Genomic DNA, 27,751 nt, shown 5'->3' with positions numbered 1-27,751 from the left:
AGGGACGATGCAATTTAACATAGTTCAAATACAAAGCATGAAAACCGATGTGATACACAGAGAGTTTATAGCTATTGCTAATTTTCAACTCTTGTCCTAAGCTGTGAAATAAGTAAGATACGGCAATGGCGGTGGGTGGGCTGGGTAACAATGGGGCCTTTGGCAGGAAGCTGGCCTCCTGAGCATTCTGCCTGTACTTGGTGGAGAGGGGTTTTGAAGAAAAATGACCCATTGTCTCTCATCCTGCCTCTGAGCCCGAGCAGTGATACGATGCCTCTGGATGACAGCCCAGGATGAGCCTACAGAAAAAATAGAATCAGATCCAGCTTTATCTGCATGGACAGGTAAGTACAGCTTTGTTTTTCTTTTACTCTGTGATGTGGATTACTTCTTGTGTTGTCTTTTGGCTATATATGCCTAGACAAAGGATTTAACTTTACATTACATAGCATTTGAGTTCCACTGAAGAAATATGCAACTTCAGATGGGAGAACAAATTAGGTTTTTGCTTAATACACTTGCCAAAACATTATCTAAGCATTAGAATTCTCAATCTTAATAGAGGGTGGTGAAAGAGACTCGAAATGGGGAATAACACTACATCGAGAGGTTTAGTGTTAATGCCGTTGTCCTACAGCTTGGATGTCTCACATGGTCTTGGTGTTTTGTATTTTATCTTTTGACTTTTACCTGACTCTTGCCTGTTAATTGTATTACAAAAGTAGACATTGGCAAATTATATGAGCAAATGAATCTCAAATTGTTACATGGTTATTGAGAACCATTAAACACTAACACAATTCATTTATTCTTGTCCTGTAAATTTGAATGGTACCGCTTCTACCTAAAAAGCGAACAAACAAAAACATATTGTGAAAGTTTTAAACCAACAAAAAGGAAAATAATCTATTTCTGTGATACAGAGTTGAGAGCTATAAACAGGAAACCATTCAGAAGTCTAATACAATGGGCCACTGCACAACCCTTCCTGTTGTGATGCAGCCTTCATATAAACAGTTTGATGCCCTTCTACTGTCGTACAGTAGGAGTATTTATTGAATGCCTTAAAATGCTGCGATAGTAAATGATTCCAAAATGTTTTGGTAGTTATTAGATCTAGACGTGGATTTGCTTTCCAACGATTGTCAACTGAGTCATTGCTCCCAATCACAAAGGTTGTTATCCTCATGCCTGGGTCGAACAAACAGTTTTCACAAATGATTCACAATAACTCAGGATGAACCGAAAATGTTTGAATGTTTTCCAAGGGGTCTGTTAATAAAATACTTGAATGCCATCTAGTGGATATAAATGCCCACTCAAGGAGAGAAAAGTGTAAAATCTACATCCAAAATCAAGATTTCAAAGCAAACATAAAATCTAGAATTTGTATGTATTCAGTTGTTTTTCTATTTAGTAAATGTAAAATAAATCTTTGCACAAATCATAATCCTTGACCTTGAAGGTTAATATTTTGCAGAATTTGTAAAAATATATAGCCTGTGCCTTTTGCTCTACAGATTGTCTTGTCTTATCATTGGCTTAATAACTGTGCCACATGTATCCCATAAGGGTATATTGCTGTTATCACTGTAATCCTGCAGCGTTGCCACTGGAATTCCCTGAGTCAGAGAATGTTAACGGCACTAAGACGTCTTGAAAGAAAGAGTTACATTAAACTTATCTCTGGTAGTCCAAATGACCCTGACTAGGTCTGCTGCTCCTTTGGGCTTGCCCCAGATCACCCCATGACATAGCCAGTTTAGACAAGATAATGTCAAAGATTAAGGCCCTCCAGCACTGCAAGTACAGCGTTGCTTTTTTAAAATTATTATTATTATTATTTGGATGGGTAGTAGTATGTTGGAATTTTCTGCCCTGATGGAAAACTTTATCAGCAAAGCGTTGTAAAAATGATGACAGAGAATAAAAAAGCAAGAAATAAAGTACAATACACACATCAGCAATACATATCATAAATATCTTCTCACTATCTAATTCAGACAGTGGTTCCATTGTATAATCTCCACATGTTCATATAACTTTGCCAGTAATATAACCAAATATGATCCCGATGTATCATGTAGCCAACAATTAATCATGTCTTGGAGTCGCAAACTTTTCAAATGTTTAAAACATTTCTGTGAAAAATAAACTGATTGACCCTGTGAAAAGTCAGCCTCCTGCTCATGAAGTTATACATATAAACGAGGCATGTTTTTTGAGCTATTGATGTTAGGTTTACAGGCCAAGCTAATAAATGTTAAGCAATGATGTGTAAAACACCTTTTTCTACAATCAGAATAAATCGCTTGTTTGAGGGCAGTAAACTACATGGAGCTTTTCTCTAAGACCAATAATAAGCATTTTATTGTATTAAAACCATTCAAATATTGCTATACTTCCTAATTGTCTCTGTTATATAAATTCAGAGTATGGGATGAAGATATATGTAAAACATTTTTTGAAAAAGACAACTAACGTAACACTTAATCCCCCTACACTCGCTCAGTCTCTTTGCAGTAGTGGCTATGCTTATTTTAAATACAAGTTGCTGTGCTCATGTGGGAGACGCATAGCCCTGGCTGAGAGAAGTTGTTGGCATCCACCTCAAGGCTTTTCATCTCAGTCGCTTCAGTGGAGTACAGCCTCAGTAAAACTGGCACGGGACGCACTAACCCTTGGGGTAGGATAGGCTTGGCTGAGAAACTGGGAGAAAAATGAACAAATGAGATGGGACTGCCACCACTGTCAGGCTGCCTATGGGATAGCCCCCTACAGCCTGGTGGGAGCAGTTTAATGATAGTAATAGGAGAGATGGGAGAGAGAAGGAGTCCAAGCACCAAGTTGCATGTTTTTGCTCTGGTGTCTTGTGTCACTCTTTTCTCTGAGGGGGGGGGGGGACATCGAAGTCACATGGTGGAGCTTGATCTGTTACATAAACACAGACCTCCACAGCCCCCAGTCTGCTCGCATCAACTTTGTTCAGTAAATACATGTGGATAAAACTCTTGTGATGACATTGGTGGCGGCCAAGGAGAGTTGTCGAGATGTTCACTCCTCCATGTCGCATCACTTCAACACTCGGCTATGCTGCAAACCCTCACAGCTCGCAGTGACCTCCTAAAGGTGAAACAGTCTGGGAATAAAAAAAAAAAACATGTTGTCTGTTAATATGTCTGTGATGAAATTCTGTTTTTATAATTGCATTGATTCCTAAAGATTGTATACAGCAAATGCACTACAACATTTTGCTGATTAGGTTTTTTATTATTTTGTCTTCAAAGTAAGTTTGTCTTTAATTGTCAGCTGTCATGTTGGATTATTTGAAAGTTGTGTGTCTTCCAGATGCTACGAAAACTGACAATTCTGCTCTATTTACATTCAACGCTAAATATAACTATAACCCTAATGAATATTAAACATTCATATTTGGCTCACATGATGCCAGTCCTTGTGACAAGAGCAATGTCAAACAATGTCTTACAGGGTTGCTTTGACTTGCTTTGGGCAATCCAATCAATATTTATCAGCATGACCTAGAGTTTCTCAAAGCTAGACTAGCCTGAATTGTCAGAGGACACAGTGACAACACATTTAAAACTCGACAGTCATTGGTTTGACTGCATGCATTTGTGCACTTTTGCCTTTGCTTAAAGTAACTGTGAACAATTAAAGTGTTCAAATGCTGTTTCAAAGACCAAATAATTGTTGGAATATCAATCTTTTGCTTAATTATTTCCTTTTTGACAAAATGACTTTTTTGTATTTGACATTATCGCAAATTATAAACTATGTTAGAGCCTTTTTTTGTGTTGTTAAATGTAATATTTTCTAATTAATTTAGCTCTTAATATATTCTTTCAATTTATGAACTTGTATTAAATTAAATATTCTAAGAATAATTTGGATTTATTGTGATCAGCTGTAATATAAAGGAAGGGGTGGGACTGAGCCTCGGAAACGGGGAATCGGTATAGTTTTTGAACTCACGTTACATAGTTTGTATTTATTTGTTTGTGTAATTTTGTGGAAAAGGAAATAAATCAGCCAAGGAAGGCAAAGAAATCAGCGCCAGCAGAGCTTTATTGAACGTGTGAGTCAAGAAGCAGAGCCCTGTTAATGTGGCACCGTTTTAAAACATCCTACGAGAATGTGCCTTGACAAACTATGTTCTAACACACAAATGTAAAGACAAGGATAAATTGCAGTACCTTGGTATTACATGTGTCAAAGTAAAACAGTTGAACTTGAAAACGAAAACGAAACTAAAATAAGGGTCAATTTTGACATAATTTGGGCATGTCAAAAAACAACTATCTATTCAAGCTGTATCACAAAATATAAAGGTAAATTAATTAAGTTAGACTGTAAATAAAACCTTTTTAAAAATAAATATCACCTGTATTAATTAGAGCAGAGCATAGTGGCACCTTAGTGAGTGTAAATTGTAAATCCCCACAAGTTCTACCAAATGTTGGAGGAACAACTTTGAGTCGAATGTTGACTTAACAACCATCTCCACTGGACCATCTGTGCTGTTTTGATGACGGAAAGATTTTGGATGGAAAGAAATGCACTGCAACTTACAAACACGTGCTTATCTGTCCCTTAGGGAAAGCACATGTCCAAACCCCAAATGCTCTAGTCATTCCAGCAGCATTCCCTGTCTTCTTTTCTTCAGTGCTGCACCAGGGGTGCTCGCCATGCCACATCTCCTCAATCAGACGGAAAGGGGAGTCCTGAAGGCCAGGCCTCAGGAGGACGGCTCCTGCAGGCCCAGATGGCTGGCTCTCAGAGCTTTCTTTCGACCACAAATTACTCAAACACAAACAGGATCTAAATGCATCTAAAGACTCCTGACGTGCTTGATTCTCTCTGCAGATTTCTTTGCTATCTTCGGTGTAATATCCTAAAAATATATTAAGGCAGGGCCATTTTTCATTATCATTTAAGAAGCTGAGTTGAAAGTTTCATGTGCCTGATGGTGGCCTAACTGGTGTTGTTGAACGTTATTCTTGGCTTTATAGCTGTACACAGGTCATAATTTAGGGTTATTGAGGGCCTTGTGAAAGTAACATTATAATAATGTGGTCGCTGTGAGAATGACCAGATACATTTCATTAACGCAAGCCAGACACACACACACACGTTTATCTGTCCTCTATTAAAAGTAGTTGACTTTAAATCCCTTCCCAAATTGACGGGAAAGCCTGGCACACACAATAAAGAGATGGAGAAATTCCTTTCCGTTCTTTATCTTGAATGAATCACCTCCTCCTGTGTGTGTGTGTGTGTGTGTGTGTGTGTGTGTGTGTGTGTGTGTGTGTGTGTGTGTGTGTGTGTGTGTGTGTGTGTGTGTGTGTGTGTGTGTGTGTGTGTGTGTGTCTGACAGATAGAGAGGAAAAGGGAATGAGAGAGAGAGAGATACTTTCTTTACACAAAAAGCCACTCTTGCCATATGACTTAAGAAACAACGTGTGCTACTGCAATCTGCAGGCTTATGTGAAAGCTTGAAGGTATAAACATCAAGTCGGAAAGGACGTGTAGCATGAGTGCTAAGAGCGACCTGTCCACTGCTCTGTTATCTGGCCATCTGCCTGGATGGAGGATCTAAATATTATGACACTTGATATGACTGAGTGTACCTGCTGGTTACATTCTAACGGATCTGCACGAAGGCAAGGTGGCTTATGTCTCGGTGACACTTCTGTCCCCAAACTCTGTGTCTTTTTCTCCCCAAAAATGTTCTTTCATAACTGACACACAATTTAAACTGTTATGTAATTGACAGATCATATAGACTGTGGTAATCTGCATAGTTGATATGTGTGTGATTGCGTGTTCATGATTAAGATGAGAAAATGCTCTAGAGAGAGAGAGAGCTTTAAATTACCTTTCGAAATTTTACAAATGTGTGTGAAGTGTGCCATGACTCTATATATCACCCTTCACCTAACAAGTAGATACTGCTGTTGCTGTATAAGCAGAGCATGTAGATATTAACCTACAAGAAGCCAAGACATACATAGATGCAGAGAGAATGGGAGAGACAGAGAGAGACAAAGTAGAGAAACCAAAGAGAGAGAGAGATAGAGACCTTCATCATCTGCATTACAAATGTTGCACATGAGCATTGGGGGGTAGGTTGACTGTGTTGCGATTAACACGCTCCCTCAGCTGGGTGTTCATTTAAATCTGCAGTACGATATCCTCAAGTCTGAACCCTTGGATAAGGGTCACTTGCCAGAGGAGGATTTTTTTCTGCCTCTGTTTTTTATACTTCCTTCTTGGGCAGAAGGCTGGTGTAATAGAAACCAGACACAAGCCAGAATGTGAGGCATTCACAGCGGCGAGACCTCACTTCTTCACAGAGTGGGAAAAAGGAATAATTAGAAAGTCTAGTCTGATAAGTTCACCCTTTTTAGTTTTATTTTTGCCATTCTGGAAGTTATAAATAAGAACGAAAAGGTCAGGACATTAGGATGGAAGCGCTATTCTAGGGATCAGACTGTGCAGAGGACATCTAGAGAAGGCAAAGGAGACCTTGAGGATGGGAAATGCATTTGCAACTTTTCCAGGTGGGTTGTTTCAGTTATTGACTGTCTCCTTATGGAGCGGTATTATAGTTCATGTTCAGTCACATAATTGAAAATGCACCTTTTGTGAAAGTAAAATTGTGGACAGTTTGTGATGTCCTGTGTCAAAAATGTATTCTACTGAAAGATAATTGATTGACACTGCAACACTCCTTTAAATGTATTCTGCTATAAGCTATTTAACCAATGTTACAAATATACAACGCAATAATATGCCTGTTTAATAAGCGGGCCTGCATCTGCGTTGATTATGAAAATCCTGTTGTTACAATTAAGAACAATATCTTTTTAACATTCATTCTGTTTCTAAGTCTAATTTATTAAGTGCGAGTGCTTCCAAATTGGGAAATGTATCACAAGTCAAGGTGTTCATTAAATATGTACATTTTCTGTAACTACAAATAGCTCTATAGCTTGTATTGTAAACTGAGATAACCTGCATTAGTGAAACATATACATCCTAAAAGTACATTTTTCCCCATAAGGATATAATAAAACCTTTCTATAGCTTGTCTCTACTGACACACGTCAAGCAAAAAGTCATACCCCAAACTTGATGTTGCTTTTTCTTCAATACAATCTCATCCTTTTTTAATAAACTGGCAAGTCTAACTTAGATTACAAATGCGTTCTCGGGAGAGTTTGTAAAAAAAACTGAAAATTAAAGACAGACTAGGCAGCAAATCATCAAAGTAAGAAAATGTGGGACACTTTGAAAAACACAGTAACGGCTAGCAGATATCTCAATATTCCCAATGTACGGGTATGATGTTGATGCTATAACACACAACAGATTTGTTCGTACTTAAAACTCTTCAGTGTAGCAACCCTCTTGTCATGCCATCCTGGGGCAGACATAAGTCGCACACCATAGGTGCCATCTGCCTCCATACGGCTGTACCCCTCCCCAGCGTCAGCAGTGCTGGATCTCGAGGGGAGGCCTCGTGGCAGAGCAACAAACCTCTCCTGTTCACTCAGATGGCAGGCGAGATGGCACATCCCAAGCCAGGGAAAACAGTGCCGCAGTCATGAGATCAACTTGAACTCTGCAGCTTGCTCTGCCCCATGAATGAGCGGACAGAAGGGATATGTTGTCTCCTCAGAGTAGCCTTATTCACCTCACAGAGTCAGAGAGTTGACACTGTGAGGTCTCGTGTCATGTCATCGTGTTGAAACGTTGAATACAGTGTGTTTCTGAGGGTGCTCTCTTGTACAATAATGCGCTTTCAGAGCTCTGTCAGTTTATTTATATGTTTTTCAGCCTCTTTTCAGTGTTCTGCGTTATTTGGTCAAAGCTCCAAAGGGTTGTTTTTGCTGTTACGTGGGTGAGCATGGAACCAAGTGTTTTTCTCTTTCTTGTTTGAATCTTTTCCCCTTGCTATTTCCAACCATTTTCATAATTCTTTGGTGATATTATCAACACACTGTGTAATTTGTGTTGGATAGGGTGACTAAATGACATCACCCTACTTCCCGACATGAATCAACACAAGCCATTGTCTTGTGTTTGGCTGTGCAATCAATTGAAAACCAATGTCTCCTCTTCATCAAATCTTACTGTGCAAATTAATACAGTTGATGTTTGACATTCCACATTTCCTTGTTATCCTATATATCCACTTATATATATGAAACTGTTAGTAAATTAATCAATTACAATTCCCTATAACATTGAATCCATCTTCAACTCATAGCCAACTGAAAGTAAATTCTTCCATCTATACTGATCCTAATGTATTGCTCCTTCTCTCTTTACAGATTCTAGTTGAAAAGCTTGTGAGAGCAACATGAGCTGGAGCTTTCTCACTCGTCTCCTGGAAGAGATCCACCACCACTCCACCTTTGTGGGGAAAGTGTGGCTGACTGTGCTCATCATATTCCGCATTGTGCTCACAGCGGTTGGAGGGGAGTCCATCTACTCGGACGAGCAGACAAAGTTTACCTGCAACACCAAGCAGCCAGGTTGTGACAACGTATGCTATGATGCCTTTGCCCCTCTCTCGCACGTCCGCTTCTGGGTCTTCCAGATCATCATGATCTCTACTCCTTCTATCATGTACGTGGGTTACGCCATCCACAAGATAGCCCGGATTTCAGAGGAGGATCGCAGGAAGCTTCAAAGGCTCCGCAAAAAGCCTACTTCTCACTCCAGATGGAGAGAAAGCCACCCTCTGGAAGACGTCTTAGAGGGGGATGAAGACGACGATGCTGAGCCCATGATCTTTGAGGATACACTGGAGGTGCAGGAGACCAAGCCTGAAGCTGTGAGCAGCACTAGCAAAGACCCACCAAAACATGATGGCCGCCGAAGAATTATGCAAGAAGGCCTGATGAGAATCTATGTTCTTCAGCTCATGTCGCGAGCTATTTTTGAAATAGCTTTTCTTGCAGGACAGTATCTCCTTTATGGTTTTCGAGTTAGTCCTTCATATGTATGCAACAGGGTCCCTTGCCCACACAGAGTGGACTGTTTCATCTCCAGGCCCACAGAAAAAACAATCTTCCTTCTTATCATGTATGTGGTAAGCTGTCTTTGTCTAGTGTTAAATGTGTGTGAGATGCTTCACTTAGGGATCGGCACTTTTCGGGACACCCTTCGAATTAAGAGGAACCGGGGCCGACGGATGTCCTATGGCTACCCGTTTTCTCGAAATATCCCAGCCTCCCCTCCAGGGTACAACCTTGTGATGAAGACAGACAAACCTACCAGGATCCCCAACAGCCTCATCACCCACGAGCAGAACATGGCCAATGTGGCCCAGGAGCAGCAGTGCACAAGCCCAGATGAGAACATCCCTTCTGATTTAGCAAGCCTACACCGGCACCTACGTGTTGCCCAGGAGCAGCTTGATATGGCCTTTCAAACATATCAAACAAAAAACATCCAACAGACCTCCAGGACCAGTAGTCCTGTATCTGGGGGCACTATGGCAGAGCAAAATCGAGTAAATACAGTCCAGGAGAAACAGGGAGCAAGGCCAAAGTTAGCCACAGAGAAGGCTGCAACTATTGTAAAAAATGGAAAGACATCTGTCTGGATATAGCCTCAGTCTAATTTAAGATATTATAACAGTTAAAATGATTTGGACTCAAAGACTTCACTGCGACACCGCTGCAGGATGTGTGTGTGTGTGTGTGTGTGTGTGTGTGTGTGTGTGTGTGTGTGTGTGTGTGTGTGTGCGGGTGTGCGTGCGTGCGTGCGTGCGTGTGTGTGTGTGTGTGTGTGTGTGTATGTGTGTTACTTTATGTGGGAGAGATGTGACTTAGACCATCACTACAGGAGAACAGAGTATAATACACATTTTTTTAAATTCAGAAGAACGTATGAAGAAACTATTTTAAAAAAAAACATCACAAAACTTCCTTTTTACTGTAGCGTGTCATTTTGTACTTGCCATAGCTTTTGGACATGGGTAACATGTGCATACTTAGCTTAAGATCTTTAATTCCAGCTAACATTTATTAGACAGACTGCTTGGGGCTATTTATCTGATCTACCCTTGACTGCCGCTGAACTGGATTCATCAAGAGAAATCTAACTTTATAAGTGTGTGATTGTACCCTTTAACTTAATTGAAAATTGCAGTAAAAACACTGTCCAAATGTACAATGACTCATTTCCGTAGAATGATGTTACTTTTGGAAAGATGCATGTTTAATATTTGGAGAAATATTTTTGGATGTAGTATGGATGAGCATTGCTGGAAGCAGATAATGTGAAATATTTTGATAAAGATAATGAAACAGGGATGTGTCACTGTTTGCTCTTTTGGTAGACACCTGTAAAGTTGTGATGACTTTCAGACATCGCGTGCAAAGCCTTTATATATTCTGTATTTTCTAAAGCCTTGCCATTTAAAAGGGGAAAAGGTAAGTTAATAGAAAATCTAAATATTGATTTTCTGCAATCTGAAACAGATTATGCATGCTTTACAACTGGGAACATACACTTAAGCTACAGTAGAAATCCCATCCTTAGCTATTAAAACAGCTCTATGTGTTATCTTATGTTTGGGCATGCTTGGTCTATAAAATTACCATTTGAGTTTTTCGGTCATAGATGATGTTTGTTTCTAAAATTGTTTTTTGTGTAATATTTAATCCTGCCTTCACTGTAGTCACAATTCAAAGTGCCTCAAACTGTTAAAGACTGTTCTGGTATTTTATTCATGAAGAAATAAATTTATCTGAAACCTCTGATATGCCTTTTTGCTTTATCACAGCAATTGAGTGTTTGTAAAAGTATGTTGTTATAGCTAAAAAAACCAGACCCAATCTAAACAAAAATCATTGTAAAATTGGAAATGACTTCTTTAATCAAATGTATTATATCTTATTTCATGCTCGATACAAGACATGTTTAACTTGTCTTTTTCTGACTAAAGAAAATGTGTGTTAGTATGCTTTCCAATAAGAGTTTGAAAATATGTGGGGCAGTAAACTGTACTTACCGGTAAAATAAAGTAAAGCACTGGTGCAGGAGGGCGATTAAATGTTTATAACCTACAAAAACACACAGCATTTTATTATCTTCTATATGGGAAAATTCTATAAAAATGGAAAAGCACCTATTTTCCAGAGTCAGCTTCAGCAATAGCCAAATTAAATCAAGGCTTAGGTTGTAAGCGTGAAATGATTCATTTATGGAAGAAATTAACATTCTTATACCCATTAATTTACTAGCACCAGATGTGGTACTCGAAACAAAGAAATCTAACCTACATAAGAGAGGTTCATTGTATATAACTGCAAACCCAATCACCAATCCATATGACTATCATTTCCATTAACAAATTATTCAGTATTTAAAAATATATAGTGCATGTTCCCAATCATTATCAGTGGTTTATCATTTTCAGTTTTTGTTCAGTAAGTAGTGAATGTTTAACACTTTGGTGTGAGCAAGGTTTAACAGTTCATGCTTATACTGCACATTGTGGCTTTACTATAGGTATCCAATATAATTGTCATTATAATTGATGCTGACAATACAAATAATATAACTGATATGGCAGACAGTGAAGGACGTAAGATGTGACCTTGATATAGACAGCAATCTTATCATCCTGGTTAATATTTATAATGATAACAAATAGAAGTGTATTGCATCAGGTTTCAAAAGTTATTAAAAAACGAATATATCAGCCTGATTGATACTGGTACACTTTGATACAGTTATGGGAATCCTCTATCAGGAAACATTCAATATCCTTTAGCCATAAAAGTGAATCAGGAAGGAAAAACTGATGAAACGCATTTGGTTTAATAATTACTCTCATATTATAGTATGTTTAACTGAATCAGAGCAGTCAACAATAAAGTATTACATATTTTGAGATTTGGATAGCCAAATGGTCAGACACTAGTTCAAAAATATTTCTGTAACAAATGTACATTTATATTATTGTTAATTGTATTTGCTCAATTTCACTCCTTTAAGATTCCTTTTCTTTTGTTTTCTTATTTCAAAATTACAATTTCCACCCGGGTTCAAAGAGCATTATCTCACATGGGTACGAATAGCAGTGGCCAATATAGTGCAAATGGCATCTGCCTAAAAATAATTGACACTGTACTTACTTGATCTGCAAAGTAAATCAAGTTAAAGTTATTATAATAATTGTCAAATATTCAGTTATTGTACAATATTAATCCTTCAGATATACAAATTGTGTAACTAGGGGGGAACACACGTATTTTGTTATTATCGAGCAATGCATTGTGGGATTTCAAAATGGAGCCCTTACTGATAGAGCGAACTGAGATGTCCTGTCTTATGTAGCCGTCGACTTCTGTCAACAAAGGCAGTGTCTCCTATACATTGAACACTGAACACATTCCTGTGATATAACACAAAATGGGGGTTCTGTGTTTCGCCAGGGGAGCATTCACGTCCGCCAGAAAATACACCGGTCGGCATTTGTTTTTCTCCGGTGTTTCGGCCCCAGTAGGTGCCCGTGTCAGAAGGTACAGCCAGGACACTGTGCAGAGAAATGTAGCAGCACAGTTTGTGTGCTATCACCTTCCTCAAAGGACCTTACTTAAAATCGAGGGACAAGACACGAGTTCGTTTCTTCAGGGGATTGTAACCAATGACATGGGGCTGCTGGAGGAGCCTGGACTCACAGCCATGTACTCACATGTGCTAAATGTACAAGGGAGAACACTATTTGACATCATGTTGTACAGGTGCAGTACTTTTTTTACAATACTATTTACACTAATGGCAGTGTGCAGTGGACACAGGAGGTAGTTGCTACTTATCTTGGAAGTGCAGTTGTTGGAGTAAGTACTAGCCCAACAAACCTCAAGGCATTGAACCCAGTGTTGTTTATACAACCTGGATCAAAACGTTATATAAAACTGTGTTTGAGCTTCCAAGAAATTAGTCCAATTCATTTTAAATGAGATTTAACAAACAGTCCACACTTTAGATCAGTCAAAATAGTAGAAGAGGTGCAGCTGTTGAGTTATACTCAATGACCCGAAATACATTTTAGGTTGGATATTTCACAGACGTTTGAAGGACACAAAACCATTGTTATTTGTAATAGTGTAACTGTAAAAGTAGCACACACCTCTTTTTGTTGGATTTTGGTCCATCTTCTATAATATGTTGATATATTAAAAAAAAGAGCATTTTTCTTTTTTTATCGAAAGATTGGATGTTTTAAACGTCACTATGTTATTGCAACAAGTGACTCTAAGTTATGCACCATTGTATTACTACACTGGATTTTATAAGATGTTATACTGTTTTATTTCATATGAATACTGTAATGAAAATTTGGCAGTTTCTTTATTGAAAATTCGTTTCGACCACATGACAAAAAAGTTCTTCAAATATTAATATAAGAAAGGAAAAATGTTCTACCGGTGTTTAACTACATTGCTGCGTTAATTTGGAGTCACTGGGGTCAGCAGCTTAACTTAAAAAACAATATTTGTTTTGAACACCCTAAGCCCTAAAATGAAATATAAATAGGTAATAAATGGTAATGCTGGGCCACCTACCATTACTGTGCAAACATAACCTCATAAGTTCTAGCTCCAGGCACACAGCACATGTCAGAAACTCAAATGTAGCATATTTTGATCTTCCGCACTGACAATGTTGGTGCAGCTTGTCAGAATAGTTCTTCCCACGCAGACTGCTGATTCGACTAAGTTGAAAATATAGTTTGCGCTCTGAGGATGAATCGTTCTTATGAGTTGCAATTCCATTACACTTTATAAACTGATCAAACTGTGATGATTAGGAGCTAATCACCTTTTAAGATATTCCAATCTAAGAAATATCTTTCTAATCGTCTGTGATGTGACAAAAAGATAAAACGAACCTATGTAACTTAGTGAAGCCTCTTTTTGATGGAAAGATGATAATAAACAGAAGTTGTCAAAAAATATCATATCAACATTTAATGGACCTGTACTAAAATGTGTTGGCAGTGGATTCGGTAACCAGTGACACTGGAGTACCTAGTAACTTTGCCTAGCAACCTTGTCTTATAATCCAGCTATGCTATGTATCTTTTGATGCTATTCCAAAGTCTCTCCAGGAAAGAAAAAAAAAAAATTATCTGTAGTTATCTAGGCAGATCAATTATCAATGCATCACAAAAGAATGTGGTGAATCAACCAATTGTAGTTTGTATGTTTTATTTTTCTTGTGCGAGGCATTTAATTTGCTGTATTTCCCTTTCAGTCTGAAAGAAGCTGATGCAGGGCCGGGTGTTTTCTTGGAGTGTGACAGCACAATTAAGCACTCCATCTTGAGACATTTGAAGATGTACAAACTCCGCCGAAAGGTCAACATAAACCCCTGTCCAGAGCTGTCTGTGTGCGCAGTGCTCTCAAAGCAAAAGACAGCAGGTCAAGAGGCCAGTAAACCTGAGCTTTCCTCCTCAGACAAAGCTCTGGTATGGGAGGCTGATCCTCGAACTCAGGAAATGGGCTGGAGATTGGTGTTGGACAGTCAAGATAACCCCTTGGATATCATTGCATCATGTGAGAAAGGTGACATGGTCGACTATCACAGACATCGCTATGCAATAGGTAAGGTCGGATAGAATACTAGCATATTGTCTTTAAAAGAAATTAGAAGAATTAAGAGTTTGTATGCACATGTTCTTGACATTTTGTTCACTTCCTCTGCTGTCATTGTTGTCTAGGACTTCCTGAGGGAGTGAAAGACCTTCCCCCTGGGGTGGCACTGCCACTAGAATCAAATCTTGTCTACATGCAGGGTATCAGTTTTAGCAAGGGCTGTTATATTGGCCAGGAGCTCACAGCCAGGACTCATCACACAGGGGTGATCCGTAAACGCCTGATGCCAGTACGCTTGTCAGCTCCTCTTCCAGACCTCGAGGACGGAGCAGCACTGCAAACACAGTCAGGGAAGCCAGCTGGGAAGTACCGAGCGGGGGTTGATGAGTTGGGTCTGAGCTTAATCCGCATGGCTCATGCCAAAGAAGCGTTGACACTCAAATCTTCTGATGACACCACAGTGGCACTTGAGGCCTCTGTGCCAGACTGGTGGCCTAAAGACGTGAAGAACAACTGAAGAGAAGGACGTTTTATAGTTCCCTAAATGTGACGTACATTGAATCTGACAGACTTCTCATAGACTGAACCCTGAAGTACAGTATGTTACACTGTCATTGCTTTACAGCTGTGTGGCACTAATCCATGTGTGCGAGTGATTTTGTTTTGTTTGTTATACAATCTAGTTTTACAGTGACAAAAATGTAAAGTATTAATCACAAAAGAATTATGCTATTTATCAAATCTATTGCAGCACTATACAACAGGATGTACCAACAGTCATTTGGTATTGGTGGTTGTTGAATAAATATGAACAAAAGCAATACAAAAACTCAATTACCTTGTGTATCTTTTATTTTATCTTTTTATGTCAGTGCAAAAGAAAACATTCAACTTGTAAGATAAAAAACACATCTCAAACTAAAGATGAAGTAAGACCTTTATTATTCACTTATTTCCAGTAAACATATTGGCACTTTTCATTCAAGCCGTTTCCAGTCGATAGCATTGTTGAGACGCCACTGCACATCTTATTCTTGATAAAGGAGATGCTGCCCTCTTGTGGACTGTATGGTGTCCCGAATTTGCTGTAACATGGTTTCTGGCTGCAAAGTCAAAGTTGAATGGTCGAGCCGCTTAAAATCTTCATTGCAGAGAAGACATTCAATTATGTGAGCCACTCTTTGGAGGTCAAAGGCAGCATGGTAAGGTCCAAGTGTGGTGAGGGTCTCTGAGAGATGCCGTGGGTAATCGGAGGAATCCCCAGAGGAACAGGCATTAAGGAAAGACATCCGGTGTTCAGCAATGATTTTCAGGAACGAGGCAAATTCTGCATAATTAATGCCAGAGCAGGCCTTCATAATGACCTAAAAGGTAGCAAACAACAATAACTTTAAATATGACATTGCAAACATTTATGGCAACGGCATGTTTCAAGAAAGCATGGAAGCTGATAGGCCCATGAAGTACCTGGCAGTGCTGATGCCACGAGTCCATCGTGTTTCTCCACTCATCGATCTCTTTTTGAACAGACAATAGCTCACTCTGAAGGAACTGCCACATGATGTCTACGTTACAGCCATTCAGCCAGTTATGATTTATAGAGATGGTGTCCTCCTGTAATAGACATTAGAGAGGGAAGTTTAGTAAATAGATGTTTAATTTTGAATTCATTTTTGCATATATTTGGTGAATTTATATTTCCTACCAGATTATAAACTTGATGGTGCCACCCACTGGGCACAAAAATGATTTCACCTGCCTCCTGTATAATTTCAAGAGGTTGACAAGCTTCCTCAGAGTGGGGAAAAAGGCTTCTGTCTCGAAGCTCAGCTGATGTTACATCGTAAGGGAGGTTGCCGTGAGTGTCCCTTAAAAACTCTTCCTGACCTGGGGGATACAGGAGCCATTTCTTCCTGCCACATATGTTTGCAGACCAACTGTAGGAGCGAAACACATCGGCGTGGAACGGAGTCCTGGAGACCAGAAAGTGAATATGATTGAGAGATGTCCCACATGTGTCTCCCCATAAATATAATAACAATAAATATATTGAGACCAACATAATGTAATCTTGGTTTTGCCAACATAACGTTAATTGATTCATACCATGAGCCTTTAGGTCCCATGTAGACAAATCGGTAGTCATCCACTTCAATCGTATCCCAGTATTCATTCAGCCAGTCAGAAGAAAAGAAGGCTGGTGTGCTGTAAACATTATGCTCTGGATAGTCCCTGTGGAACAATAATAACACTTTCATAGTTACATATTTTGCAAGTTGTGCCGACTAAAATAAATCTCTCTTTTGTCTGTATCAATTCACACCTTGACATGTGCCAGTCTTTGAGATAGAGGCATCCTTTAGGTGAGGAGTGGCCATTCTGGATGTATTCCTTCCAGTAGTGTATAAATTCTTTGAAAGGCATTACTTGTTTAGGGTTTGCATTGTACTCCTTTGCATTGCAGTTTGCAACAGGAACAGGAGTCTCGTCTGAAACAAACAAAAACATTATTAATTAACACTGCATGACAGCTTCCAATGCAGCAGCTGCATCATGATGCATGGTAGTAGGTTATTATCATTATCAAGTAATAGGGCTACATACCAAACTCTTGCAGCAGTTTCTGGAAATTCGGCTTCCCTTCGTCAGACACCCATTGTTTTCTACACTTCCAGTCCTCTGTAAACCTTTTCGAAAACATGCATGGGTGATTGGGAAGCAAGTACTTCTTAAAAAACTTGGAATAGCTCAGTTCCTTGTCGATGTAATCTAAAAAATGTGAAGACCAAAACTGTTCGTAAGACTGTCTCGGTATTGTTACCAGGCTGCAGCAGTTACGGTACGCGTCCCTGTCCATAATGGTAAACAAGACCTCTGCTAGCCTGTTAGCTTAGCTGTCAGCGTTTAGACAGCAAAAGACTGTAAGGAGAAGCTCGTCGGTCGATTTGCTTTATATTAACTGTTACATAACGTACACATTTTCACTTCTTCTGTCAATCTCGAGCTATATTATGCTAAAAAAATCTACATTGAGCTAAAAGTATTTCACGACATATCGTTGAATATGACCCCATCCTAAAAATAGCAGCTTTTTTTGTTCCCGAAACACACACATAAGATACCGATGCTTTTATTTAGTTTGTTTCTATTTATTTAGCATATTATGCTGTAGGCTATTTTCGCTTATTCAGAAACTGCCCGCCCTAGTTAAAAATAATTATGTTTTACAAAACCTTGTCGCGATAGCCTTTTCTGACAGCAGAATATTCAAGTCGGACAGTAAATACAGCCGTGCCTCTCAGTGACGTCACTTCCGTAATAAACAGCCTACTGAGAGGAGTGTAGGGTAACAACGTTATTGGTCAGGACAACAAGGTAATGTTGTCGATTAATGTGTTGTTGGACGGATATAATGCACCAAGAGGAAGTGTTAAATGGTAAGAGTGTTTAGTACGTTATAATGACGCAATCTTAGAGGCTGTTTCTTATGAAGCTGTCAGTGTAAACGCCTCAGCCTCAGCTGCTGCTAGGATCCGTTATTAAACTCTGAGGTACGTTTGTATTTACTATCAGGAAATTGAAGTCATTGCTAATATTAACTTATGGTGTAATTTACAGTAAAGATGTGTGCATTAGCAGTGGTTTAAAGTTGTAGTAGTAGTGGTTTTACTAAAGTACTGTTCTTAAGTACAATTTTCAGATAATTGTATTTCAATTTTCTGCTCCTTTGTACTTCTACTCCACTTCAATTAAGAGGTACATCTTGTACTTTTCAACTACATTTATTTAATATCTTTAGTTACTTTAGATTTTGATAAATGATGTGAAATATAATCAAAACCTAAATAGAACTATTTCAAAAATTCTTCTACTTTTACTTTTTAAAGGTACCCGAGTACCTGAGTACTTTTCCCACCTCTTTGCATAAGTATAGTACATGTGTTATACTGAACCATATTTGTCGTTCTAGGTGAATCACTGTAACTCCTTACAAAATGAGCCGGGATGTTCCTATCCACAGCTGGCCTGGCTCCTATTACATCAACACTGAGAAGCGGTGGGAAACTGGCACTCTGTCCCTCACCAGGACCATGGTGCGCTTTGTCTCTAACCAGAGTAAGGAGAGTCTAACCAGCTTTCGCCTCTCCAGGATCATGGAGATCAAAATGGAGTCATCCAGTTTCATCTTCAGCACTCTCACAGTGCTTGAAGAGGGCAATGTGAAACACTGGTTTGGGTCCCTTAAGCCTAATAGGGTGGTGGTTTATAACGTGGTAGAGCATTTTTGGAGGGAACGCCTCTTGTCACCCGGCTCAGAGGCACGGGGGGCCGAATGCAAACCCTCTAAAGGCAGTGAGCTGATCAGCCTGGTGGCTGGGGCCCAGAAAAGATTGGAGGACACCGGCAGGGTTCTCACCCACCAAGGAGAACAGTTTGACAATGCGATGCAGGGACTGGAGAAGATTGACTCGGATCTGGGCGTGGCTGATAAGTAATTATCAAAAAAATGTCCTGACTCTGATATGTCCTGTTATTATGCACTTTTTTTATTTGGAAGTCTTGTTTTATTCTTGTACTCTGGACTGATCACTAAGTAGATTTATAATACAAAACAAGCCTAATGTACAGTGATACTAAAACAAGTCATAATGCTATGAAATTTCCTTTCCCTTTTAACTATTTTGCAGACTTTTGTCAGAGCTGGAATCTCCCCCCTGGTGGCCTTTTGGTAAACTTCCCTGGAAAACTCAGCAGGAAGCTAAGGCGGAGGACGCTGCAAGAGCTGCGGCCCGTTCAGCAGCTGGTAAAGGGTCTGGTAGAAATAAGGTCATCGCAAGCATCCCAGCTGTAGTGACCAAAGGAGGGGACTCAGACTTAAAACCTGGATGCTTGTTGGTGCTGGTGTCCTCACTGGAGGTTCTAGACATAAACTGTCAACTCCTTCACCGCTTTGAAAGAAATGATATCGACGAAGTTAGAGTGCACAGTCCATATGAGATCACTGTTAGACAGCGGTTCATTGGCAAACCAGATATATGCTACAGGTTCCTGTCTGCCAAGATGCCAGAAGCAATGTCGGTGTTAGAGATTCAATACAAAAAAAAAGTGCAGTTCACTAGTGAATACACTGCTTTCCGAGCAACTCCAGTTTCATCTCCGTGTGACACAGAGGGGCAAACCTGGAATGAAGGTAAGCTATGTTTAATATAAATAAATACTCTTCCACTGTTTCCACATCTAGCATGAAATTGACCACTAAGTGGCAGTAAAGCTCTATGTTTCCACTTCTATCTAAAAGTGTGTAGCCAAATGTAAAAGCATCTCATCCACATTACTTTTGGACACGGTTATTGGTGTCTTTCCTTGACAGAAATTTGTTTTGATGAGTCACTTTGTCCTGATTGCCACAGTTGCTTTGAGTTTACTGTCTGGATTCCACATAAACTACATATGCACTCTGCAATTATTCACATTCTCCACCCATGGAGTCAGGTTTGCTACAGATGTGCCAAGACACGGAGCTCCCACTTGAGGTCCCAGCAGGAGCGCTGTCCCAGTTGCAGGTGCACGTCCTCCAGCCATCTGTCAGTCAGGCTGAGGCCCAGGAACTCAAACAGGTGAGACCTGTGTTAATATATCAAGCATGCACTAAGGTTGTATTTCAAACTTTCATGTTTGTATTTATATGTATTATAGTAAACAACCCTATGGTTTTTGTGAAATGTATTTTGATTCCAACCTAAAATTCACTATAATGATTTTTATTTTTCATCCTGTATGATTAAAATGTGATTTAGTGAGACCACAAACCAAAGTCCATACTAGTTTTAAGAGTTGGAAAGAAACCTGTTCAGTTTTTTGGTCAGACTTTACAACGTCTTTCCATTCAGAACCTCTCAACACTGAGAATGTTAGCAAAATGGTCTGTGGTGGCAAAATTTAAACAGTGACGCATATTCAGGCCTATCATTCAGATATTTGTTTTTTGTGTGACACACTATTCAAAATCCTTAGAAATATATATATATATGTACTGTAAAAACATTTTAGTAATCTACTTTTTGTTTTTCTTAAATTTTGCTGAGATACAATCTGCAAGCGGCATTGAGATGATTGAATTAATGTGGAATGTTCACGTGTCACTGAAACTTTAATGGTATATTTGCTGATTTTGATTTTATTTTAAATGCAAAACATAAATATTTTTGGTAAATATCCCTCAAATTATTTTTTGAAAGTGTTATAACCAATTTAGATTTTAGGATCCTAAAGACATTCGACCTTCAACACAGAATGTATTAATTGCCCACACTGATGGAAAATTATTAAATGTTTGAATATGTCAAATAAAGCCTCTCAAAAGTATCAAGGAAAGCAACAACTGGCTCCTAAGGGTGGAACAACATCTTCTGTATTGGGCTTTAGCATTGTAGGGATCATTATAATTCACATCTCATTTTAGCTGATATTTACAGCCAAAAACTCTTGGTTCTGTTGAGATTCCTTTGCTGTCTAAACTTTTTCTCATTGAGGTGGATTTTGAACAACTCCGTAACCTAGCTGAAGTGAACAACTAAAAGCACAATTCTACTGGGCTACTGCAGCATTGCAGATTTTAGTTCTATTTGTGCAACGGTTAGTTAATGATATTCTTTATAAAGGTTCTCTCTAGGGAGTTTGGAGCATATACAGTATATGTTGGAGGATTTCCTCCACTAGGCTCTCAACATGTCCATGGCTGGCTAGCAGCTATTGTTGCAAGCAGCTATTGTTGCTAACAGCGAGAATGTTTCAAGCTATGTCAACAATGCTAACAGAATAACGCCGCTGGTCTCGACCGTGTTATCAGCAGTAACCACCGTATGAGTACATTGTAGAACAGCGGCCATTAGGTAGCAAAACATACAAAGAAACTCACATGCATGCAAGGCTAGAGCGGAGACAAATTTACTCCCCAATATCTCACATAGCAAATAGTTGTTTATCCAAAAGTGTCATGTATAGCGTGGAACCTTTTTTAAGGAGTAACGTTATCATTTTGGAAATACTTGTAAGATCGGGTCTCCAAGTTTGTCTTTTGTTGTTATTTGGTTTGGAACTAGTTCTCAGGGTTCTTTCAGATCGGCTAAAATCTACCGCCACAACTGTGTACCTGTTATTTAATTAATTGTGCACAATAACAATGTACACTGTTCAACTATTGTCTTTGTCTATATAATCATTCTTCAAACAAATGTATAATAGCAGTGGCAGCAATAGGCCATTTATCCAGGTTGGCTTATTGTATTCATAAATGCCGTATTGTCTACAGCTGATAATGGTTCAGACTTCAAAGGCTGCCAATTTGAAGTTAATGCTATGCTTCTGTACACACCCTACTCTTATTGTAATTCATGTTGAGATTAAAATCTACAGTGGTGCAACTTGTTCAGACGGTCACTAAGCTTAATTTCCTGCAGTAAGTGCTTTAGCAAATATTCCCCTTTGTCCAATCATCTTATACCAGTATTATTGTTTGAGGTTGGAAATTCCATCTTTAATATCAGCACAAACTCATTCGTAGATTTCATGTACTGTATTTTTGTATCAATTCAAAGTCCTGAAATTAGCCCTCTCATCCACAAGACCAGCATCAAAGCTCATGTGCTTTTTCGGTTCTAGCCTAAATGTTTAATTTTAGGGCTTTCTACATGACTTAAATCCTCTCACCATTGAATAAGCAGTGGCTAAAAATATTCATTTTCTCTGTTTTTGTATGACGCACCGAAACTCCTGTGAATGTTAAATGCAAGGTGGGACAGACCTGAGTGAGCGAATACATGTGCTCCTCTTTGTGTATTGACATACTATCCTTTTTTTCAAACTGCTGTCTGGTCTTGTTTCTGTGCTCGGTGTCAGTGACCACGTGTACCAGCCAGTGAAAACTGACATAATGTCGAGGGGTGTGTGAGAGCATTTGTAGCAAAACTTAATATTAGTTTAGAAACCATGGTGGTGGGGTTGTGAGTAGTGTTTGTTAGGTTTTGCTTGGCACATCACCTTGTATTTAACTTATTCCATCAACTATAACATACACAGTTGTTGGGCCATGGAGATGAGGTTGCAGTATTCCTTAAAATCACAGAGAGCAGAAAAACAAACAGTATTGTATATCAATGAACCCAGGAGATAAGCCAACAGGATATTTGAATATCTTCTTAAGCTTTTTATTCTGCATAATATATCATATTATATCTGCAACATGAGTATCTGTTTGGTGTTGACTTGTACGGTTTCTCTTCTCCCCTGCAGACATAAATCATTAGACTATATAGGGTTCAAGTTTAGGTTAGAATTTAGGGTCTAAGGGTTATGATTCGTCAGCATGTTAGGGTTAGTGTAAGTCTCCTGGATAGATTGTAAGACAATGTCCTCTACAGTGATGAAAACATGACTGTGTGTGTATGTCTGTCTGTGTGTGTAGATGCTGATGCAGCTGAAGACCCTTGCCCTTGAGGCAGAGACAGAGCTGGAGCGGCAGGATGATGTTCTAAACGACCTGACCAGCTCCACTGACCGGGCCACCATGCACATAGAGAAGCACACCTGCCGCATGAAAAGACTGCTCTAGCTGTGACAACGTGGAGTCCTACGCCCCCCACCCTTAGGGGTGCACAGCAAGCTTCCTAATCGTCTTCACGGGATTGGTAAAATATTGGACCAGCATAACACAGCAGCTGGGACATGCATATTCTTAAGACACTTGACAGCATTTCGTTGCTTATAATTACATAATCACACAGGTTTAAGTGCATGTGATTTACGGGACATACCGGATTGTTGGCCTGATACTAATTACGTTCACCAAAATCCTTGAAATTTGCCTTTTAAATTATGACTTTGTGTTAAAATATGTATTTATTGTTTTGTTTTGTTTATTTTTGAAATAATTCAAACACAGCACACCAAGTATTACGTTTATCATTACTTGGTGGAGTTAAAACGAAAAAGCAGCACCCGATTGCCAACCAAATGGTGAATAGCTTTCATTATGCCTGAAATAATAAAGCTTGGGAGTCGTGACTCTGGATGCCTGGGAAAACCAGAACGGAAAACGCTTCCATGATTTGTTTTTAAATATTGTACACTAAATACTCCATATTGATCTCATCATTTACTGTATGTCTTGTGAGAGTTTGATAATTGAATTCTGTATAATCTGTAAGTGACAGATGCATGTACTGTGATTTTATTGTGTTCTATTATGACTGTCAACTTGTAATAAGCTGAAAGTTATACTTGAATTTATTTCAAAATAATAATTTCAGAGCTGTAAATGGGCTGCTTTTGCTGATCAAACTAAACTTATCCTGACATTGGATGGAATTAAATGATCAGCTATACATTTAAAGGGAAACGTACACCTACATCTGTTTATAGCAAACAAATGGAACAAATGAAGCAACACAACTGGCATTTCAAATATTAGAATTCATTTTCCTTTTTAATTCAGCTAGGAAAGTATCACAATTGTAGGCCTGTCATGTCATATGATCTGAAATAAAAGTAAGACTCCAACTATCATGAGTAAAACTAGTGTTTGTTTATTTTGATACATTTTAAAATGCATTAACCTTTGAAGTGCGGTTAGTTAGAAGAGTTGCTTAAGTGCTCTTTGATATAGTTATTTCTTGTTAAATAGCAAAGGTAGTTTCTTTTTAACTGAACTGGGAAACTTTTAGACTAAACAGTAAAGGGTAAAAAAACACAATCGGTCAAAGTCTATAAACCATATAAACTTAGGTCTGTTCGAAATATGCCTTTTGAACTAGTTTGAGATCAGTGTCATAAGCATGTTTGGAATAACAATCGACTGAAATCAACCGAACACTCGAGCATGGCACAAAATGACTATTAAAGCCAAAAAAACGGGCATAACTTAACAGCATCTTTTGTTTTATTGTATGGCGAGTCGGGTTCAGTTTTATTGAAGAGATGAACATAATTGAAATGAACCTCCTGAAAGCAATCCTTAATAAAAAGTCAGGGGGCACCGGCCCTCGTACTCGGCTACCATGTAACAAATTGCAACGGAGAATATCAAAACACTCGCAAACTAGAAACGTATGTTAATTATTGTTTCATCCGCTGTGCATGCTGTTGTCTGGAAGTGGCTAACTTTTTACTACTATTATAACATCCTGTTGGCACCAAGACTGTTGGCATCAGACGTTCACCCCTGTTGGACTGCCTTTAACAAGGGGGGAATGACTTTATGTCAACATTGGACCAGATTTGTTTTGGATAATGGCTGCGCTCTCAATTATGAATCAGGAAGACGCCTTACACAAAAGAGTTTGAAAGAAGACCGACAGCCTCACTCAACAGTCTGGTCCTAGTTAGCATGAACTTATCACTTCTATTAAACACAGCCCACCATGAAAGATGTGAGACTGAAAGCAGAACACATGAAAACAGTAAAGGGATGCCTAGTTATGACATTATGAAAAGCTCTTCCAGCACGGTTGAAAATGTTTTCAGCATGGACTGTTTATTTTTGTCTATTTGAGTGATAAACAGTGAGATTCTGGAAGTCCCAAACTCCAGAAGCACACCACATGGTTATGTGAATTCCAACACTTAAAAAAGGGTTAGGGAAATAGAGCACACACTGGCGTGGTTTTGAAGCAGCCTTGCAATACGAGGAAGTGGTGGCGGTCTTGTCTGACCACAGATACATGAGATCCGGCTTTGCCTTCCTAACGGATGGTATGGAGACACAAGGGATTTTGCTGGCCTTGACTTCCAAGTCTGTTTACTCGATAGTTCTGTGGCGAGTGTTCTCATTCAACGAGCAAGTCTCCATCGATGGCCAATCAATCAACTCTTTTCTGGGAAAAAACAGCCCGAGTTTGTTGGCTTCGATGACACGTGGGTTACACTGAGCTTCAAGTTATGGAGACGTGATTGCAATACAAATGGGCTGGAGTCATCATCCAAATTAGTATGTTTTTCAATGTCTCATCGTGACATATTTTTTAAATTTAAGCACGTTACCCTTCAAAGTTGTAATAACTAAATAAATTATCTCAAGTTTTATGCTTTCATTAAGATGTGTGCTTAGCAATGTATAATATTCACAATGAAGTACATGTACACCTTTTGAGTAATCGTTGATGTTGAGCAGACCTGGAAATTATTCACCAAATATTAGAGGAATTTCTCCTCTAGTGTTCTATTGGACTGTGTCTCTGTCTAATGGCCTGAATTTTGACTCACGTCCTGGCCGGCCTCCCACGAGTGCAGGTGTTGCTGGGTTTCCTTTTGCTGAGGGAGTTTCTGGTTTCACGAAATAAGGCCTGTTGGTTAATGTTAGAACTGGGGAAAAAACTAGCTGGAAGTAAGGTGCATGAGTCCAAACAAGGGATGTTTATGTAGTTTACAACAAAAAAGTCATATGAAACAACAACACAAATATAATCTTTTATCTATGTGTATCACCGTGCTATCCTTTTCTCTTCTGTTCAGGACACGGATATCAGACTGTGGATCAACATTAGACCATTTTTTTGTGAATATACATTCCTTGCACATACATTGTTTGGATTTGGATCTTTCTTTAGTTTAGACAAACCATAAATGTGCTCCGTATGGCCGTTATCATGGTACTTTCCCAGATGCTGAGCTGCATGATGATATCATGTGCTCTTGCACTTATTGTTATGTTTTCCTTGGTCTTTGAAGCGCACTTTGGTTTTTCTGTTTTATTTGTTCTCTTTTCTTAGTGACAGGTTTTAACAGCTATTCAGCCAAACCCAACTTGACTGTGGTTTGTACAGTAGTATCAGCCTCAAATCAACTTCAGGTGATTTCCCACATTACAACCTACCTGAACCTTACTTAAGTGCTTGGCTTTTCACACACCCACTGTATTACTTGCTACTTCTGTTAAGTGTTATTACTTTAGGTCAACTGAGCAGGTGTGAGGAACAGTTCCACATAAAAACAAAGTCTCACCATGTTAATATTACTAAAACACAGGATAAACTTGTTAAACTTCCCATGAGGGGATACAATAATTCATAAAGAATACTAGTTTGACAAAATTGTTGTTATTGTGTGCTTCTAGATTCAGTAGAGGGCAGCAGTGAGTTGCTACTGGAGAGTTTAAGCCCATTACAAGAATTCAGTGCATTATGACCTGAGCACCTCAGAAAGTATCATGGTTTTAAAATGATGTGGGGTCTGGCTTGGTAATACTGTAAGTATGCAAATGTAAATGTCTCTGTATATGTATACTTGACATTTTTTACTGTATTTCCACCCTTCCATTGGATTCAGAGGCATATATTTGATTTGATCTTGTTTTGTTTTTTGTAATTTGGTCGTCTGGATTTAAATCTTTGCATTCGCACCCGCACCCGCACAGAAACCGAAACCAACAATAGATATTTCTTTGCAGGTCTTGTTTATTTTCTTTGGGAAACCTCTTTTAAAAATGGCATACCATTTCTCTGCTTAAAGTCAATAAGAACACAACAGTCTGTAGTTGCAAGATCAGCAAGTGTGAAGCGTCTTTTTTGTAATGACTGGATTATGTATTCATTAAAACTCCATCAATATAGCTCCCCAAACAGGTTGTCAGGCTATGAGCCAGCTCACACTGCATCAGTACTTTTACAAGCAGGCCCCCCAGAAACCCCTCAGCAAGTCTGTTTTTAGTGGCTCTCACTGCAAATGGAAACACTTAGCTCCTACAATAAATTACCCACCTCAGTGATGCCACACTGCACAGACCCCCAGCTAGTTGCAGACAGACAGATATTTTAACATTAAATCTTCTTGGAATCTGCTTTTTATAGTGACTTAAGGTCACACGAGCTTACACGAGAACAAGAAAAAAAGTATCACGCAAGGGTTGTTGCACCAGCGTACAGCGTACAGCCTGCAGGGCCGGCGGCTTGATTAAAGTTAAGGATGTGTCCCCCCTTCACATCGGCGGGGTTGACACTAGGGTCATTTCAGGATAAAAATAGACTTTCTTGGTTACTTATTGTCCCTTGAAAGTAAATAGCCATTAGTGCAGCAGGCCAGTGATCTCAAGGGCAGCACTAGTGTTCAGCCTA

General features: G+C 39.1%; 4 protein-coding genes across 8 annotated transcripts; 3 read left to right on the top strand and 1 right to left on the bottom strand.

Moving 5' to 3' along the window:
• Nucleotides 1–200: 200 nt before the first annotated feature.
• Nucleotides 201–10,346, top strand: gjc2 (gap junction protein gamma 2). 3 transcript variants are annotated; one of them, XM_063886907.1, is made up of 2 exons: nucleotides 201–344; nucleotides 8,358–10,346. In XM_063886907.1, exon 2 carries the CDS (start codon nucleotides 8,387–8,389, stop codon nucleotides 9,641–9,643), a length of 1,257 nt encoding a protein of 418 aa, XP_063742977.1. In that variant the 5' UTR covers nucleotides 201–344; nucleotides 8,358–8,386; the 3' UTR covers nucleotides 9,644–10,346. The 3 variants fall into 3 exon arrangements, with proteins under 3 accessions (XP_063742977.1, XP_063742978.1, XP_063742979.1); XM_063886908.1 differs by lacking the exon at nucleotides 201–344 and adding an exon at nucleotides 5,900–6,581; XM_063886909.1 differs by lacking the exon at nucleotides 201–344 and adding an exon at nucleotides 7,876–7,924.
• A 1,973-nt stretch (nucleotides 10,347–12,319) lies between these two features.
• iba57 (iron-sulfur cluster assembly factor IBA57) lies at nucleotides 12,320–15,479 on the top strand. The gene is made up of 3 exons (XM_063885850.1): nucleotides 12,320–12,788; nucleotides 14,305–14,654; nucleotides 14,771–15,479. Exons 1-3 carry the CDS (start codon nucleotides 12,457–12,459, stop codon nucleotides 15,160–15,162), a joined length of 1,074 nt encoding a protein of 357 aa, XP_063741920.1. The 5' UTR covers nucleotides 12,320–12,456; the 3' UTR covers nucleotides 15,163–15,479.
• An 89-nt stretch (nucleotides 15,480–15,568) lies between these two features.
• On the bottom strand, nucleotides 15,569–17,951 carry jmjd4 (jumonji domain containing 4). Of its 2 annotated transcripts, none has more exons than XM_063885846.1 (6): nucleotides 17,250–17,951; nucleotides 16,969–17,134; nucleotides 16,752–16,877; nucleotides 16,405–16,618; nucleotides 16,113–16,259; nucleotides 15,569–16,009 (listed from the first exon to the last, which is right to left on the bottom strand). In XM_063885846.1, exons 1-6 carry the CDS (start codon nucleotides 17,500–17,502, stop codon nucleotides 15,674–15,676), a joined length of 1,242 nt encoding a protein of 413 aa, XP_063741916.1. In that variant the 5' UTR covers nucleotides 17,503–17,951; the 3' UTR covers nucleotides 15,569–15,673. The 2 variants fall into 2 exon arrangements, with proteins under 2 accessions (XP_063741916.1, XP_063741915.1); XM_063885845.1 differs by having other exon boundaries at nucleotides 16,351–16,618; nucleotides 17,250–17,950.
• snap47 (synaptosome associated protein 47) lies at nucleotides 17,945–24,206 on the top strand. 2 transcript variants are annotated; one of them, XM_063885847.1, is made up of 5 exons: nucleotides 17,945–18,196; nucleotides 18,616–19,137; nucleotides 19,334–19,836; nucleotides 20,139–20,263; nucleotides 23,110–24,206. In XM_063885847.1, exons 2-5 carry the CDS (start codon nucleotides 18,641–18,643, stop codon nucleotides 23,254–23,256), a joined length of 1,272 nt encoding a protein of 423 aa, XP_063741917.1. In that variant the 5' UTR covers nucleotides 17,945–18,196; nucleotides 18,616–18,640; the 3' UTR covers nucleotides 23,257–24,206. The 2 variants fall into 2 exon arrangements, with proteins under 2 accessions (XP_063741917.1, XP_063741919.1); XM_063885849.1 differs by having other exon boundaries at nucleotides 17,951–18,082.
• The last annotated feature ends 3,545 nt before the right edge of the window (nucleotides 24,207–27,751 follow it).

This window comes from Eleginops maclovinus, chromosome 6 (assembly GCF_036324505.1).
Source record: "Eleginops maclovinus isolate JMC-PN-2008 ecotype Puerto Natales chromosome 6, JC_Emac_rtc_rv5, whole genome shotgun sequence".
Classification (NCBI taxonomy): domain Eukaryota; kingdom Metazoa; phylum Chordata; class Actinopteri; order Perciformes; family Eleginopidae; genus Eleginops; species Eleginops maclovinus.
The sequence above is the reverse complement of the archived record's forward strand: the minus strand, read 5'-3'. Positions and strand labels throughout refer to the sequence as shown.